Below are 18,563 nucleotides of genomic sequence, written 5' to 3'. Positions count from 1 at the left end.
GTTAACAGTCTAATTTCTTAACCTGCATGTAAACGTACTGAGTGTTAACAACTTTGCCATACACTACCCCCTGCAGTTTGTGTTCTCTTGTGCTGATTCAGCATGTCTCATGTCTGTGTTAGAGTGAGGGTTGACAAGATATCAGCACTGACCAAGGGAAGCCATTTTATACTTCAGCTAGAGAATTGAACGTTTGCACAGTGGTGCCCACTCGATGCTATTGGAAAATCTCTCAGTAACGTAGTATCAATGTCTTGCCTACATGAAAAATAGGGGGCCGAAGTAGCAGGACCCACAGGCTCTTTCTCTTTCTTGGATTTCCAGATAAATGTGGGAAAGCTCCATGTCATACAAGAGAGCTGTATTATCTTTTGGAGTACAATAATCTGCTACCGTGTCTTCTTCCACATCCACAGTGCAACATTACATCACTCCTTTATTTAGGAGCCATATCAACGTGACATCATGATCATCACTCTATACTTGCATTCACTGCAGAGACGGGTGGCTGGGACTGAAACTCAAGCTTGTGTATTGTATGAGATGCAGAACATCAATGCTCGTCCTTGGCTGTTCTCGAGGCTAATCAGATTTCATGATGATGAGGGGACAGAGTTCCAGTTTACTGCACTGAAAACAGACTTGAAAGGAGATACAAGGGACATTTTACAAACAACATGTTTTGAAGGGATTATCCTGTTGTTAGTGCAAATGGATTACAAACAAGGTTTATCTAATATCTTTTCTAATATTACTGGTTTTATGATTATGAGGCAGATGTAAACCACAACTAATTTCAGTGTCTCAGTATATGACTTTTGATACAGCTTTATGCATCTTGTTAAAACTTAAATGCAATTTCTCTACCTTCACAGACTGCATATTCACTATTAGGCAGACGATACCCAAATCTATATCCCCACAAAACTATTGAAACATCATCCATCATGACCTCCCCGCCACTGACCTTCAAAAACCACAGTATGTTCTAAACTCAGCTCCTTGATTACTTGCCCAATCCCCCTCTCGTAAACACATAATCTGAATAAAAATAATAATAATAAAGAATAATAATAATAATAATAATAATAATAATAATAATAATAATAATGATAATAATAATAATAATAATAATAATAATAATAATAATTATTATTATTATTATTATTATTATTATTATTATTATTATTATTATTATATTCTCCTTGATAATTGTGAATACTTTTCTCAGTTTTACACCATTAAGTGTTAAATCCCAAGTTTTAAAACCAGACCATTTACACTTGGTTTGTTTGAGACCTTTGACTGTTTTCACCTTAAGGCTCTGTTAAATCAGACACTTGTCAACCCATATGGTCAAGATGGGCTGACAAAAAACTCCAAAAGACATGGTATGTAGAGGACATTCATATGAATGTGAGATGACATTTCAAACAATCTATTTTGCCGATCTTTTCGGTTGAAATCTCTTGCTGATGAAAAGCAACTATTTTTTAAAAAAAGATGGATTTTTCTTTAAAGGGAATTCTGACCTGAACACAACAAGATAGGAGGTGAAACTGAGACATTGTGCTGACAGTGGAAAAATACTTCTGAATCAGCTGATCTCTGGGTAAGAGAGACAACTTTAAGGCAAGAGACGCAAACAGAGGCAGCAGATGAATGTGCTTTCAAATCAAATGCACTTAAAACAGATTTCTATGCATTGATACCATTTTCCCCTGAAGTCAGCTCATGACATATAAATCCTCTATTGTCAACCACAAACTGGAATGTGTTAGGAATGTTTCACCAATTAAGAGCCTCGACAAGATGCTGTCAATGTGCCTTTTTGTCACTTCCTACTAAACACATTAAAGCTTCATCACTGCTGAAAGTGGAATCATTGTGGCCTTGACTTTCCAAAGCACATGCCTGCTGTTAAGTTTTAATCGCCTCTTTTACAGGGCCGCAGACATTTTACAACCCTGTTATTCCTAACAAGATGTGAAACTAACTGACATTTTCAGACTTTTGACTGATTTTTTTTTCAGTTTGTGGTCAGAGTTGGGCACAACAGCTCTTATATACAGTATGCAGAGGTGAAATAAAAGCAGTAAGACACAAAAAGGAACAGAGGAAGGAAATACTCAGGCTGTGACATCTTTACAGCGGAGGGAAGCAGGAGGAAAGAACAGGAGGAGGAATTGTATAACAGTCTGATGTACAGGAGGTGAAAAATGGCTCTATTACAGGCCCTAATAGAATTTCCCCCAGCTCCAGAGGGAAGCAGAATGGACTCTCCCGCCTTCCCACTTTGCCTCTCTATCCCCTTCACCCCTCCATTTGTCCAGGCCGGAGATATAATTTCATCACTCTCCACTTAATTGTGTGCCAGGCTGGCAGAGCCTCCCTCTCTGTTCCAGCAAACAGAGGCAGGTGGGAGAGGAGGAGGAAGAGGAGCAGAATAATAGAACAGAGTGGGAAACCACATCACTTCATTTTTATAGATGGACAGCTTGTAAAAGCAGAGAGTTACGTGGTCCCCTCTGAGTAGCCAAGTGTAAACAAAGACAAGCACTGAGTGGGCTCCTGTTGTGCCATATGAGATATAGTGCAGGATAGATTTACGGTACAGATAATTGTCTGGCTCGACCTTTAACATGTCCAAGAATAAAAACACAATCCAGCCACACTTCAGATATCAATCGCTCGTGCTCACATGGGATTGTTAAGTATTTGTTCATCAAATGCATCCCAACTTTTTACCCCCACACTCTCAGAATCTGTTTTTTTTTTTAAGTTGCCACATGATTACAGTTTGCTTTCTAACGAGGGTAGGGCCAACATACAAACATAGAGTATTATAAATTCATCTTTGTTTTGATGAAGCACTATTTGTCTGATACCCTGATATATATATATATATATATATATATATATATATATATATATATATATATATATATATATATATATATATATATATATATATATACAGTTCCTCAAGGCTCATGCTGGAGCCTCTTCCCAAGTTCTCCTGCTCAGATTATGGAAAAAAAATAAGAGGCCATTTACACAACAAAGGTTTTTTTTCTCTTGTTTACACAGTAATGATAATTTAGCAGACCTTAAACTGAATGTAATTTGCCACGCTCGCTGTCACCACTGATACATAAAGCTACAGTATTAAGTGGAAACACTGACGCCATGCTTTGTGCATGCACATTACACTTATATTATGGCAACTTAAATTGCCATGCGTAAAACCGGACAACAACAACAGTAAAATAGCAGCCTACTGTGCTTCTGTGTTGCTGAATCTGCTGACTGTCTTTCAACAACAGTGTTGCCACAGTTACTTTGAAAAAGTAATCAGATTGCTGATTACTCCTTTAAAAAGTAACTTAGTTACTTTACTGAATACTTGATTTTAAAAGTTACTAAGTTAGATTACAAGTTATTTCATTAGTTACTTTCAGCAGCTGCTGAAAACACCTGCAGCTGCATAATTTGGCAAAATTGTGTGATGCAATTAAAATGAATAATAATTTGAGTCTACATGTTTTGTTTTAAAGTAACATTCAGACATTGGTATTTGTAAAAAGTGTACTTTACAATTAAAAATAAAAATATTCATTTTACACATTTTGAATTTCAAAATACAACTATAGAAAGCTTTTACAATACTGTTTTTGGTACGCTACAGCACTTTTCAGTTGAATTTTAGATTTAAATTATTTTCTTTTAAAATGCTATGTTTTATTCTAGTTTGGTTTTTATCAGTTTCATTTTTGTTAAACCTATAGTCTCTTGGTCCTGTGCTCGTAATACAATAAGAAAAAATAAATGTTGCTGGAGTGTGGGCTCTCATAATCCTCTGTACCCTGCTCGGGGCACCCCAGTCTAAGAGTCTGGGCACGCCCCTGCTTGCCACCGGATGCCTCGTTGTAGCCTACGTTATGTTGCTGTGCTCGTCAACGGGTGGATTTATGCTAATCACAGGGTTCAGCTCTTGAAATAGAGGGAGTTACAGTGAAAGACGGGACTCACCTTCCCCCAGGTAAAAGTCAAACAACTTCTCAAGCGTTTATGTCCGCAGTGCGCTGAACTCTCTCTGATTGATTCCTAAATGTTTCAGTGATCTTAAGCAAACTGCCAGCACAGAGTGAACAACGAACCTTAATACTTTCATCTTTAGCTGACACTAGGGTGACCATATTTTGATTTCCAAAAAAGAGGACAACGGCACTGGCCTCGAGGCACAAATTCAAACAGGCTTCTTATATTCTTAATATTTCACTGCCCCGTGGTTTCTCCCGTTTGTGGAAACATCACAGTACTGGATTTTTTTGAGTGCTTCATGAGTGACTTCAACAGAATGGGGGGTTATTACACCTAGAGATCGGTACCGAATCAGGTACTTCAAAAGGTACCGACCGAATTCTGTCAAAAGTACCGAGTACCGATTCATGTGAAATCAAAAGGTACCACGTTTGGGTACCTGAACACATCCTTGTGACTGTGAGGAAGTGAAAGAATAATCGATTTTCCATGATGGACATGAACAGCATTGCAAGGGTATATACTGAAGGATATATATATGTTAAATTGAAAAAAATATATATAATATTGTTAAAGAAATTGATATTTTTTACCACATAACTACAAAATAGTACCGAAAATTTGTACCGTTGAGCACTGGTACCGATTGCCAGGTACCGGGCATTGGTGCCAGCACTACTAAACTTTTTAGCAACGTCAGAGTCAGGAAATGTCTTTTTTTAGCAAGGCACTGGTGCAATCCATGGACCTGTAGCTGTTGTGGTGTTTTACAGTATGAAATGCCATTGTCATGTCATGTTTTTCGGTGTCCATGTGAGCTTTGAGATCTCCAGCACCTTTATTGGACACTGAGACATATGTGCCAGCTTTGCACACGGTTCACTCCGCCTCCCACTTGTCCCGACCGGGACGGTATGTCGGAAATTTTTTTTTTCAGTTCATCTGTGAAGCTGCACTTACGCTTAGGCATCTTCCGTGCAATACAGCTCCGCTGTCTAAACAGCCCCGTCTTCTCCGCTCTCCGTCTATGTCTCTCTCTCTCGCCTTCTCTCTGACCCTCTCACTCTCTATGCGTGTGTGTGCACGCGCAGAGCAGACCTGCCCACAAGGCAGCCTCTCGGTAAGTGATGCGCATGATAGTATTGTTTGCAAGCGCCGGTCAATTTACGGACGTGCATAATGGTCCTATGAAAATCAGTGAACACCGGACATTTTCGTGAATTTATTAAACCCGCCCGGACACCCCGGACAGGACGTAAAAAGTGGACATGTCCGGGCAAAAGAGGACGCTTGGTCACCCTAGCTGACACAAACTCAAAACAGTGACTATTTCCAGCTAGAAAACGTGCGTCACACCTCTCCCCCTCTGTTTACCTTTGTGTGCTGGGTGCTATTGGACACGAGTTGTCCTCGTGCTGAAAACGTGATGAACACGCGACTTCTGTCACTTCCTGAGACACAAGAAAAAAAGCATTTAGATGTCTTTTACAAGAAAACGGAAAGAAAAATATCCGTGGAGGGCTACCAACAGACTCTACAATTATATCGCCAACCATAGGCCTGGCATATACTACAGCGTTTTCAGTCCCTCCGTGTTTCAGTGAAAACGCAGTTTTTCACTACGTTTGGTGCATTTATGGTCGAAACATCAGCACCTAAAGTATATAAATATTTAATGTAAATATTTAAATTATCCAGAATACTGCTGCTAGGGTCAACTATCTTACAGCTTTATCAGATGAAAATGCTTATCTGATGTAAATTTAAAAAACACATCCAAAAAAGTCCCAAAGATAAGTGTAAGGTTTTGTCCACACATCACAGTATAAACTGGGCTTCAAATTCACGCTAATTTGTCTCAAAGAAACACAAGACACCAGCCTCCCCTCTATTACCTTGTCAAACACTGACCTATGACCCCACACCAGATCAGTCACCTCACTGTCCGACCCTGCATCACCATTTTGCTACTTTCAAAGGTTGTACGTCGTGTTTGATCTTCTGTTCGAGTCCTGCGTAACCAAAGGGAACACGTGTGCCAGCATCTGGAACGCTCTGCGTACTGGCTACAGTCGGTCATACATCATCATGAGCGTCTACGAGTGTCTCAGAGACGCTCCTAGCTCCGTCACAAAGATAGAGATGCTCCTGACCTCAGACCTCTTCACTGTGCTGACTTGTATGGTATGAGGCAGAAGAGGCCTAAAGGTTAGATGATTGGAGTCAAAAGTTTTTACAGATCAGCTTCAGCCTTAGAAGAGTTGAGGGACTTATATTTTCATGTCCTGTGGGCCCACTGGATGTGGAAATACTTCAACATCATTATGCTTGGCTGTATCAGTTATTGGTTTCTTGAGTTCAAATAATTATTTAAATATGATAACCATAAACTTTTAATGCCTGTGTCCACTATTATAGTGTTTTTTGCCAGCAGCACCCACAACCTTTATTTCACAGTAATTCTCAATGAGGCTCACTGTTTTCAAATTGTATGTAGTACGGCATCTAAAAGGTTAAATTATGCATCACAGCAAATAAACGGATTCTGACTCATCAGTACTTTAATTTAGTTTGGAGATCATTTCAGTTTTTCAACAGCGTGTTATTAGAGGTGCTGAAGGCAGAATTTGCCTGACAGAGCGTGGTAATCTGATACTCCTTCTTTCTGGTGTTAATGCTTAGATGATAGATACTTTCCACCCTGACAATTAGAAAAGCACCTATGTATCAGTAGAAATTTAATATGAATCCCTCACAGATAAACCTGAGCTTTTTTTTTGTAGATTACGATTTCTTTTCCTCAAGACTTTTTCACTGTCTTACATTTCAAGACCGCTCTAAATGACTTCTATTTTCTCATTCTCACTTCATTCACTGGTGATACGTAGAGAAGATAAGGTCAGTTATTATGAGACCACTGAAGACTGAGCCATCAACTACAAAATTATCAAGTGTGAATTTAACTTGTTTTAAGTCTTAGAGACATTTTCTACTGAGAAAAAGACAAAAATACTTGATAAGATTTCCATTTTTTCCAGTAGTATAAAGAGAAAATCATCGCCTGATTATATCCTACTGTAGTTACTCCAACTTTAAGGTATATTCTTTGACCCTTACCCATTTTTTGATATCCCTAAGTTGTCAAAACAACCTTCCTCATCTTTTCAACATGAGGCTAAAACTCAACCGGTCAACCAAACTCAACAGGGCCTATCCTTTTTCACCACCACATGTCACTCCTGCACACATGGCTCCCTCTGCACATCAAACATTCCTCGCTAACGACTCACTGGAGGTTAGCCGCAGTTAGCAGGGAAATGTGTTTTCCATTTGAAACACGGTTCATATAGAAACTGATCCTGGGTAATGGGACTGGGTCAGAACCTGGTGATGACATTTCTGATCTGAATACTTAGAAGCAGGTCAGGTTTAACTGAGTTAAGTCCAGGTCAGAGATTTTTGCAAACCCACTTAGTTTTATTTGATTTAATTAGAATGGCAGCCTGGTGAAGTAGGAGTATTTTTGTACACTACACTTCACTTGTTACCACTGGAGACATTTATTTCCCATGTTTATCAATAGAAGCTGGTTAAAATCTGTGCTCATCTGTTGAAATGTTAATTTTAAAGAATGACAAAAAAAAAATTGTCCACAGGGTGTGTTGATCCGCTGTTTCACACTTGTAACAACATCTCTGTTTTCTACTCAGTTGCATAAAAATATGAAACCAGTGGGAACCACTGTGCGAGCATGTGTCGTTTCATGCACCATTACCTCGCCATATCACTCAGCAGTCGGTCTAATTGCGCTGACAGGCTGTTGCTATCTATTATTATAGTATTGTGTTGCTGTTGCTGCACTGACCACACGCAAAGCAGTAATTCATGCAGTCAGTCTGATGAAGTTAGAGGATCTAGTTCACTCCACCTCACTTCCCTTTTTCTATCCTCCCTTCCTTTTGTGCCCCTTCATGTGCTGCAGCTGAGGCCTTCAGTTACCAGTCTGTCTCATTTGGCTTAGATTACATGTCAGAAGGACTTTGGTTGCTCATGAGGAAAATGCACAGGCCTTTGCCATCCTCTGAGGGTAAAGTCGAAGAGAATCCAAAGACCAGACCATACTGTGACAGCAGCATTAAAATGTATGAGGCCCCAAAGTGCAGCTTTAAATAAATAATTAAGCAATAAATAATCCAATAACTACATGTTTGATACAACAAACAAATTTTGTTTTGCTTATCTTTTATGTTTTAGCAGATTTTACTTTGAAATGGTGCAAAAACTTTAACATATTTTAAGATAGCTGCTTAAATCAGAATTATCTTTGTGGCAATTACTATTTGTAAAGATTTTCTGCCGTAGAGAAAGATAAAACCCCTGATATAAAAAGTTTTCTGGTTGGTCATTCACGCTAACAGGAGCTAGCTTAAATTGCTATCACCCCCCACCGTTTATTAATCTGAGCTTGGAGCAATACGTTCAGCAAGAATGTGATTAGTATCAATTATTACCCAGCTCCCTTATTCACACCCAGCTGTGCTGAAGATATGATTCGATTGGTCAAAACCCCTCACACTTCTGAATGACAAAGGCAATGCTAACAATTATGAGTATCAAACAAATATGCACTTCAATGTGTGTGTATATGTTGACGGACAAGTATGAGCTGAGTCGGTTTAAGCTTTTATTTTTTATTTATCTGCTTGTCTGATGTTGGAATTTCTTGAATTCACATTAAGTATAGAACAGTAAAGTATGCATGTAACATTCAGTAATTCTCATATCTGTACAATTCAGTCCTGGTCCACTGTCAGTCACTGTGAGCTCCATAACCAGGGCTTCTTAAAACCTCTTAAACAATCTTTTTGCCTCCCACCCTCAAACCCCCCATTTCTAGAGATTACTTTTTTGACAAGTGCAATATCACGACAAGTTGAGCTACAACTGGGTTTACTGTACAGGGTATCCCATTGTAGTTCACTGCTACTCGATTAAACCTTTCATATTAATCAAACTAAATAAATTACGTCCTGGGGAAAAGCCTCCATCTTTAGTCACAGTTACTAAGGATGGGAAATTTAGAAATATAGCTCTGTTAAACTGAAATAAATGCTTTAACATTGTCTAGGGAAAGAGAAGAATAAACTTTTTGCTCAACATGCAGCATGTTCATTTTGGTTTAAAATCTGGAAAAAAGATCGATAATTAATGTTATGCTTTAGCTAGAAATAGAGGAACACTTTTATGATGTTTTGAAATTGTCAGTTCTTGACTGTTGTTTCTCATTCATAACAATAGTTTGACACTTTGGGAAGTAACACAAGAAGTTATCTCTGTTAGCTCCTTTAAACCATTTTGGCTGGGAGCAGGATAACAGTTTGTGTTGAGTTCAAAATTACAGTTAGTCATAATGAAATCTCCAAACTTGCGATAAACTGGCAATAAAACAGATAAGCAATTATCTACATAGGAGTAAAATTGTCAATCTACTGTTAGACATTTTGCTTAGAAGTCAAACTGTAAACAATGACCAGATCAAGAGAAAAGGCAGTCTGGGCCAGAGGTCCTTTATTCCTAATTACTTGACCCCCCAAAAAAGTTGGCTGTTGCTTCTAAAAGAGATCATTTTGTCGTTTCTGAGTTTGCATTTAAGAAGGAACCATTCTTAAAAGTGTCAAATAAAGAAGACAGCTGTCTAGGCTAAGCCAAGTCAAGTGCTAAGACTAAAAACAGGAAACAGCAAGAACAAAGGCCTTTGCACATTGACGCTGATACTTTGGTCTGCCAGATTTGTTTTAGTAACATGTTCGATTTTCTGTTTCTTTCTGCGTCCAGGTCATTTTGAGGGTTGTTTGACTATTTAGAGATGCCACATGCTACCTGCAATGTCATCATCATCATTTAATCTATCTGGCAGATTACATTTTTAATGACAAAAATTTTCAGTGAGATCGGCGAACACATTTTCTGTCATTTTAGGCAATTTCTAGATGAGGATTGAAGACCTGTGTGTGTGTGTGAATGTGTGCTTGTATATGCCTAGCTAAAACAAACTGACAGCTGCTGCTCAGGATAAATTGCTTGATCACTTCCCGATTATTTTATTTTTCTCACACTGCAGATTTGTGCTATCAACAGGAAAATAAAGACAAAGGATTAGATGTTCAAGGTGTCTCGTGGGGCTTTTTTTCTTTTCATTGTTTTTTGGAGTATCGATCCAAAAAAACGCATCCAAAAATGATGGACTCAATGTGCAAAGGCCTTGCCTGTCCAGAAGGAAACCAACCATGTTAAACAATATCTGGAGACTGATAGAAGACACCTCAAATCTACATTCTTTCTCTCTTTTTTTCAAACAAACATCAATTAAATCAAAACTTAATGCTTCAACACTTAGTGGTGTTGGTTGTTTTTGTTGCCTTTGGTCAAATCCTGTCTGGCTCCTTCCTGTTTCATTGCGTGGCTAAGCTAGCTGGCTGCTGTCCATTGAGCTGTACCCAAAAGTTGTTGTGCTCTTGTAATGTTACTCAACAAAATAAGCCAATAAGTGCAATTCCCAAAGTGTGAAATATTGCAAACATTACTCTGAATTTCTGATGACAGGGGATTTTTTTTTTTTTGTTGTTGTTTTTGTTTGGGGGGGGGGGGGGGGGGGGGTGAATAGATTTTGTAGCAGTTTCATTACATACAGGAGGACCCTCTGGGCTTTACTCAAATAAACCAAGAAAAAAACCTACAACAAGAAAACAACAAACATTTTAAAAACTCCTTAAAAAAGTTTTAAAAAATTGCACATCATCAGGACACCTGAAATCGTTCACAGGCACTTGTGATGCAAAACAGACGTTACACTTTGAAGTGCTATGTTTCAAAAGAGAGAGGAAGAGGAGGAGAGACATAGTACCAATTACTGTCAGTATTAGGGTGTTTAAACACAAAAACCCTTAAAAGTGAGAAAACCTTCATTTTCAGAACCACTGGAGCATGAAGTTCAGGGTGCTCGTGGCTGGTAACTCAAGATCAACAGGCAAAGACTGTTAGAGAACAAGTGTAACATATGATGCTCCTTCAAATATTTACTCCAAATTAAACACCAAACAAAGCAAAAAAGGCATTGAAGGTCCTCAGCTAGCAGCCAGAGTGCTTTGACAAAGATTTAAAAATGTTGGCAGCATTTAAAAAAAAAAAATCCTGTGAAAACATTCTTATATTTAAACAAGCTGATTAATGCAAATGTGGATCCTGGGATTTCTTTATGTTTGAGTAATCCTAAACTTCTCTGCTCTCCCTCTGTCTGGATTCATCCTACATCCTTTGACTTATGTCTCCACTGACTCGCCTTTTATTCAGAGGTCATTGTTGCAAACAATAAGGAAACACGACTCCCTTTTTTCCTTTTCTTTTTTTTCTTTCCTCCTGGCTCTGCTCCCCCTCTTATTCACCTGTTTGAGGGATTTTCAGTTGCAAGAGTTGCTGCTTCGGCTTCAGAGGAGGTCTCCTCTTGGGAAAAATGTTGAAATGAGTTAAAGATATTTGACAAACTGGTGTTATAACAGAACTATTTAAGCTTGCCCTGAGAAATAAAGCAAAACTAGGGTATAAAAACCTGAATTTTTCATTTGCATTCTGATTAAGCTGTATGTACATATTGTTGGAGTTTGTGCAGCGGTAGCTTGTTTTTACATGCTGTTTACTGCTATTTTAGCATCTCTGTCTTTAGCATATATTGCAAATCATAAAGATGTAGGATGTTACTTTTAAAGACACTGAAGTACATTATATGGCTATTAATAACTAGACTACACAGTATATGGTCCCCTTGTGAGTTTCCTTTACAGTATATGGCAGGATCTGATGTTTTATGACTTATACATTAATGAGAAAGTAAATGAATACATGATGTCAGGTGTTTTGTACAGAGCATGCATGGACGGTTACATACTTAATGTCTATGTTTGTATGTACAGAGTGTTTCAGTTTATGAGTGCCTATGTACAAACACTTTACAGACTTGTTACTGGATGCCATGAGTTCTTTCCTTTTCTGGGTCAAAATGAAGGGGTCTGTGTGTGAGGGCTCCTGTGTTATGCAGATAGGCCTGAGCACACAGAGCCGCACAGAGTCTCATGTTCCCTCCATCTGTGACCATCCAGCCCGCAGCTCTTACACGGCACTTATCGGCGAATAAGAAGCTTCAGAATCCCCTCAAGCGAAGCCAAATCCTGTCATTTTTTTTTATCCATGTGATGCAGCTCAGCGTCCTCAACCTCACAAAAGCTTTCAAAATAAGGGTAAAAACTTGCATTTGGCTCTTTTTGTTTTTTAATTTTTGCTGACGTAAAACAGTCTCATGTAAAAACCAGCCCAAGCATCCCTCCTCTGGTTGTCATCTTTGCAAAGATCCAGATACTCTGTGGTATGCAGGCCTCATCGGGTAGCAGTAACAGACATGAGCCATTTGACAAGTTCAGTTAAAAACAAAGTTTGACATGGCATGTGAATAATTAGTCCTGACAGGAATGGTTCTGAGACGTTAAGTCATCTTTGGTAGCCTAGATTTGTAGAACATTTCTAGAAACAATACTGGCATAGGAGTGCTACAAAAGAAGACAACACTGACTATTATTATAATAAAGAAGAACATTTAAGGTGATGTAACTGAGGGAATAGAAAGCTGGATATCTAACATACTGTCAGCACAAAGCTCATTGCTGCTCCTTAGTTTGTCTGAAGACAGAGGTTGGATGGATATCCAGCGATTAATACGGAATGATTACAGACTTTTCCTTCTACATGGGTCAGCCGCTATTTAACGTGAAAAATAAATAGATATTTAGAAGATCGTGATGGATAAGTGTTTGTCTTGGCTTCAGCTGTTTTTGTCCAGTCTGATATCTAATTTTTCCATCAAATCCAAGCTTGAAGCCATTCATCTGAATTGGTGGCATCTGATCCTCATTGATTGCTGACTGCTGACTGTATGTCAGGAAAGCTGGAGTCACTTCTAGCATGAATTATATATGGATTAAAAGAGACTGTTAAAGGCTGTTAAGGTTAAGGTTCTGGTGGTTAAATCACACCACAGAGGTTGCGGTCGGCTTAACAGCACTTGGGCTAAGCACCAGGCTCTGGGCGATGTCGTCACGATTGATCTTGCGCAGAGCCGTGCACAGCGCGTCGATGCTGGCTGAGTCCTTGCTAGCCCAGTCGGACAGGAGGGCACGGACAGGATGCTCCTCCTGCCTGAAGGTGGCAATTCGCTCCTCCTCGTATCCCAGGAGGCCCGCCAGGTTGCACCAGTCGCTATCGTCCATGTGGTTGCAGTCGCTGCCTTCGCTGCCGCTGAACAGCAGCTTCTCCACTTTCTCTCTGGTGTGGAGTGGAAGCAGCAAACATGGCTCTTCATCTATGGAGACGGCTGCATAGGAAAAAGAACAAGAAACACTTAACCATTTAATCACTCCTATTACGGTATTTGATTTAAAGTATACAAAGCTTAAAGGTAGAGTCTGCAGGTTTTATCTAAAAATAAAATGTAAACTTTAACAGGAATAATCCAGCTCGATTGTTTCCTACAGGCCTCTATACATGTATGTCAGTGTCTGTGTCTGCCTCGAACCCTCTCCTCAGCCTGTAAGTTGATGTTTTGGTTGTTTCGGGACGTTTCTGGTAGGAGGGTAAGCGTGGTAACCTCAGCGAATCACAGTGCAGCAAGGGCACAAGTGACTTTGTGAGTTGGTTATAGCGAGTGGAAGACACTATCTTGAAGCGGCTACAATAATGGACATAGGACGGAGGAAGAAAAATCAGATGTGTAGCTTTATCAGGAAACTAACTCTTCATGTTTACAACTCACATGGCTGGATTCTTCTTATTCGTTCTGATTAGAGGGCGTGGTTCCTGCTCTTTGATATTCTGATCATTAGAAAGGTAAACACTTAAACCAATCATTTCTTCCTGGTTGGGGTACGACTGTTCCTGCTGCACATGTTTGCTTCACATGACGTGACCAGGTTTCAGCTTTTGTTATTGCCAGAAATGAAAGAGACATGGCAGGAGCAGGTTTAAAATCAAACCGCTTAAAATCAAAAGAAAGATGCAGCTTTGGCCACTGTGACTGTTTGTGGAGTGAAAAATAAAACACTCTTCACCTCCTAAAACAAATCACTCATCCCATTACAAATTGTAAGCTACGAGTTTAAAAACCTTTTCATAACAATAGGGAGAAAAGGTAAATAACTTTGTTTTCCTCCCCTCTGGTGGTTTTAAAAGTCTCGTAAACTGGTTTATCAGGGCAGGACTGAAACCTCCAGAAGCACGTGCTGCCAAAAAAACAAATACCGACGCTCAATCAGTGTCATAATCCTTGTTTGCTGATTTGCTACAGTAAGTTTGAAAGGTCAAACTCAAGGTGGAGCTGAAAAAAAGCCACAAGCCGGCTGATTCCTGAGGGGGAATTCTTTTCTTTTTTGACTGACGTGGTTGGAGAGTTTATTCTGCGTGTACAATCACTGAAACCCAAAATTCAGGTTTACAATCCGCCAGACTTAACTGTGGTTTGAAAGACAGACATTACAAAGAGCAGGAAATAAACACAAGAACGCCGGGATGACACGTGCTCACGCTCATGCTCGAGTGAAGCGGAGCAGCTTGATGAATTAGTTCTTTTGTATTTCTTGGTTTTCAGGGTGTGTACAGGTATTTGTGTGTTACCTGTGTGCGCCTGAGTTTGTGCCTGCTGCTCCTGCAGACTCTGGCTGTCCACAGAAATGCCGCTGTCGCTATGCAGCTTCTCTCCTTCAGGTGATGGTGTCTGGTTCTGGTTGTTGGTGCAGTTGTTTGCTCCCTGTTTGTTCTGCTTGCAGCTGTTCCACCTGAAGAGAATGAGGAGAAATTATCAACACTGTTTGCAAATTCATGAATATAACTTTAGCTTAGCCTCTGTTAAGACACCACTATCTAAAGTTTGGAGACAGTTCAAACAATTACATAAGTTTTGAACCCTGAAATGTTCCAGTGGTGTTGACTGTGTGCTCTGGGCGGGAGAGAAGAATCATGTGGTTAATTGCATCAAATGCTGCCGAGAGACTGAGGAGGAACATTGAGGTGGTGATTGATTTGTCAAGCGTCATATAATCAGTGGTTCCAAAAGGCACATGGGACAGTAACAAAGTAATATTGGTATGACATTCAAATCAAAAATTTGCTTCCAACTTGTTGAAAAGAAAACATGCCAGATGTTTGTTTAAATGTGCTTTTTATGACATTTCTACCATGTTTAACCAATCAAAGAATCAGTCCAATTAAAATGTCACATGGTGTGAATACAAACGCATGACAAGTATTAAATAAGTCACCTTCCTAGAAATTATGTAAGTGTACTGATGAGATAAGTTATTTGTTGTGAAAAATAATATCAAAGTATATTTAAACTGTTTCATTTCCAGACTTGATAATAGAGTAAGTCAGACATGCTGTAGACGTCAATGTTGTCATTGTAGGAGACTGATAAAATCCTATTCAAAGAAAACATTTGCACAATATCAGATTTTTCATGATTGGTTAAATCAGGGGTGCCCAAATTCTTTTCAGTGAAGGGCCAAAAACCAATCAGGGTGGAGGGTCGCGGGCCAAACATCCATGTTGCAGTGCATTATATAAAATATGCCTATAGCATAATTGTACAAAAGAAATACTCATACAAGTAATCTTGAAAATGAAACACTTTTCTTTAATGTGTTTCACAGCATGAAATTATTAAACATTCAAATGGTACAATTACTAGACCTATGTCTTCAAAGACATTTAGTGCAATATAATTTGAACAATATGGGGCAAAGCATGCTCCTATGTAACTAAATGGTGGATTTCCCACCCTTTTAAAAAAGAGAATAGTAATTAAACAGGAAACCTGCTTTAGATTATTTTTCCTTATAAAGGGCTACTGTACTTCCATTAATTTCCAAAGATTATACTCTTTTAAAACAGTGATTTTCTGCCTACATATTAGGCATACTGCTGTGGGATCAATTTCTTTAAAAAAAGTATTCATGTTCCCAACTATTTTCAAACTTTCTCTGCCATGACCCTGCATCATCTCACTCTCATGGTCATGGACTTCCAGATATGAGCTGACGGGACTAGCGCCACCTTACTCCAAATGTAACACAGTGTTAATTCATGGTCAAAAGAGGAAGTGCAACAATAATTAAATAATAAATGAGAAATTCAGGCAGCTGACAGTGGAAAAATAACAACAATAATAATTAAAAAATATGTGTATATAATAAAAATTCAAACATTTGCAGTGGGCCGAAAAAAATTGCTTGCGGGCCAACTTTGGTCCACGGGCCCAAAATTGGACAGCCCTGGGTTAAATCAACTGACATCTATTGGTTATACCGACTGACCATGTCTTTCAGCTATGTAGATACAATAATACAGCCATAGACAAGAGTGATGAAGACACGCCTTTATGTTGTACAAAACAGTTGGGGAGTATGAAATGTTTACTGGAGAAACTGGTGTCTACATGTATGAGCCATTTTACTTATGTCAATTTTTGGTTTTGTTCTTGTCACTTACACCATCACCACAGGGGGCACTTTAGGTAAACCAGCATATAGACACTACAAGAAGGGTACAGGTAAAGAAGTGATTTGGGCAATGGGAAGAGCATATAGTTTTAACCACTAATCCTTGTCATCACGGTTATCCTCAGAGCGCATATCACTTGAGGCACGTTGTCTGTACCTGTATGGGAGTCGTCAAAAACACTTTATTCCTGTACCCAGACAGTGACTAAAATCCAGCCAGAATAGTCACTACACAACATATGGTGGCAAAATCTGCCTGGATGCTTCAACCCACCAGAATAAAGTGGTAAAGTAAAGCTGTAACCATACCATAGCATACCAGCTTTATTTATAAAGCACTTTTAAAAACAGCCACAGCTGTAAGCAAAGTGCTGCACAGATAGATTAAATTAAAAAGATAAACAGATGTAAGAAAAACAGACACATAAACGAAAAAATACTAAAAACAACTAAAAGTGAATAAAAGCAGATAAAAGGGAATAAGACCGGGCAAAGAAACTAAGTTTCACCGAGGTTAGAAGCCAAAGAATAAAAATGGGTTTTAAGACGCTTTTTAAAAATGGTGCGTTATCTTTAAGAAAGGTCATATAACTGTTTTACGACAAACTCAAATGGATCTGACTTTCATCTCTCTCTGATGCCTTTCATGTTTTTCCAGTTTAAATTTCATTCAGTTTTTTTCTCCACAAAACAGCTCTGAAACTCAATTTAAAGAAAAATGTCCATCCCAGAACCCTAATGCATGCTATAAAAAATATCACCGTGGTACAGCACAACAAAGCTGAACACTATCTCGAGCTTGTGCTTTACTCTGCATTTGTGAATCGGTTAAAACAATAGAGTGCCCTGGTGTTGACTTTAAGAGACCATTAGCAAGTAAATTGATCAATAAAAACATGTTTATACACAGTGGAGTTCTAATGTTTGCCTTTAGAAATTTCTTTAGATGTCAATGTTTAAACAAGCACAGCGACCACTGCAGGAAGGCAACTCAGAGTAATGGAGGAAGACGCGGCTTAACGTGTTGAAGACTTGCATTGCTTGAACTGTACACGACATAGTTAGATCAACATATGGTACATCTAAAATTTAACACCCCAGCGGGCCTTCTGTGTTGGCATTAAGAGAGTAGCAAGGGTTTAAATTAGAGGAGATATGAGTTAACACCATATGGAGGCCCACAAGACAGCACCGTGCTCCAAACACACCAGCAGCTGATTTCATTAAATATGTAGCTGGGGAGATTCAGCATTCAGGGTTGGATTGTGTTGTCAAATTAAATTTTTTATAGGCATCATCATTTCCCCCTTCCCTTCAGCTGATAGCAGATAAAACCAGAGTTCACCTCTTTTTTGTCCTCACCTCTTGAAGATGAAGAAGGCCACAAGGCCAACCACTACGGCCGCTAGGATGGAGCAGTAGATAGGAATGAGTTTGTCATTCAGACCCTGGTAGAGTCGCTCCTGGGAGTCCCCGTTGGTGGTGGTGGTGGTTGTGCTCTCTGTAGAGGTCCCATCTAGTGGAGGTCCATCCGAAGGTCCGTCAGGTGGGAAGTAGTCATACGGAGGCATGGGGGAATTGAAAGGGATGGTGGGGAAGACTGATGGGTAGGTGACTGTGAGGGACGGAAGAGAAAATCTGCATGAGCTCCAACAACAGTAACATTACAATAACTAGCAATTAGCGATACGTTGGCTTTGGTAATGGTAATAATTTAACAATCCCTGCCCCTTAATTAAAGGATGAGAAGGTACTCTGTATTGAACTGATAGTCATTAGCAGGATCCCACATTTTTCTCCTGCAAAATTTGTTTAAGGGTCATTGAAACTTTTAAGCACTGGTCGCTTACTCTTAAATCTATATTTTCACCAATCAAAATCTTAAGAAGTCACTTGTCTGTTGAACAACAGAGCAGTGACATG

The 18,563-nt window shown here is 39.2% G+C and overlaps 1 protein-coding gene across 1 annotated transcript in view; it reads right to left on the bottom strand.

Annotated features, from left to right (window-relative positions):
• Positions 1-8,758: 8,758 nt before the first annotated feature.
• The window catches only part of ngfrb (nerve growth factor receptor b), a 40,936-nt gene continuing 31,131 nt past the window's right edge, over positions 8,759-18,563 (bottom strand). Inside the window, exons 4-6 of the mRNA XM_074663953.1 lie at positions 18,003-18,255; positions 14,758-14,918; positions 8,759-13,462 (exon numbers count right to left, since the gene is read on the bottom strand). Coding sequence (XP_074520054.1) covers positions 13,119-13,462; positions 14,758-14,918; positions 18,003-18,255 — 758 coding nt within the window. The 3' untranslated portion in view covers positions 8,759-13,118. The remainder of the gene's footprint in view (positions 13,463-14,757; positions 14,919-18,002; positions 18,256-18,563) is intronic.

This window comes from Halichoeres trimaculatus, unplaced genomic scaffold (genome assembly GCF_033239565.1).
Source record: "Halichoeres trimaculatus isolate MK-OKI-2021-1 unplaced genomic scaffold, fHalTri1.1 fHalTri1_scaffold_23, whole genome shotgun sequence".
Taxonomy (NCBI): domain Eukaryota; kingdom Metazoa; phylum Chordata; class Actinopteri; order Labriformes; family Labridae; genus Halichoeres; species Halichoeres trimaculatus.
The sequence above is the reverse complement of the archived record's forward strand: the minus strand, read 5'-3'. Positions and strand labels throughout refer to the sequence as shown.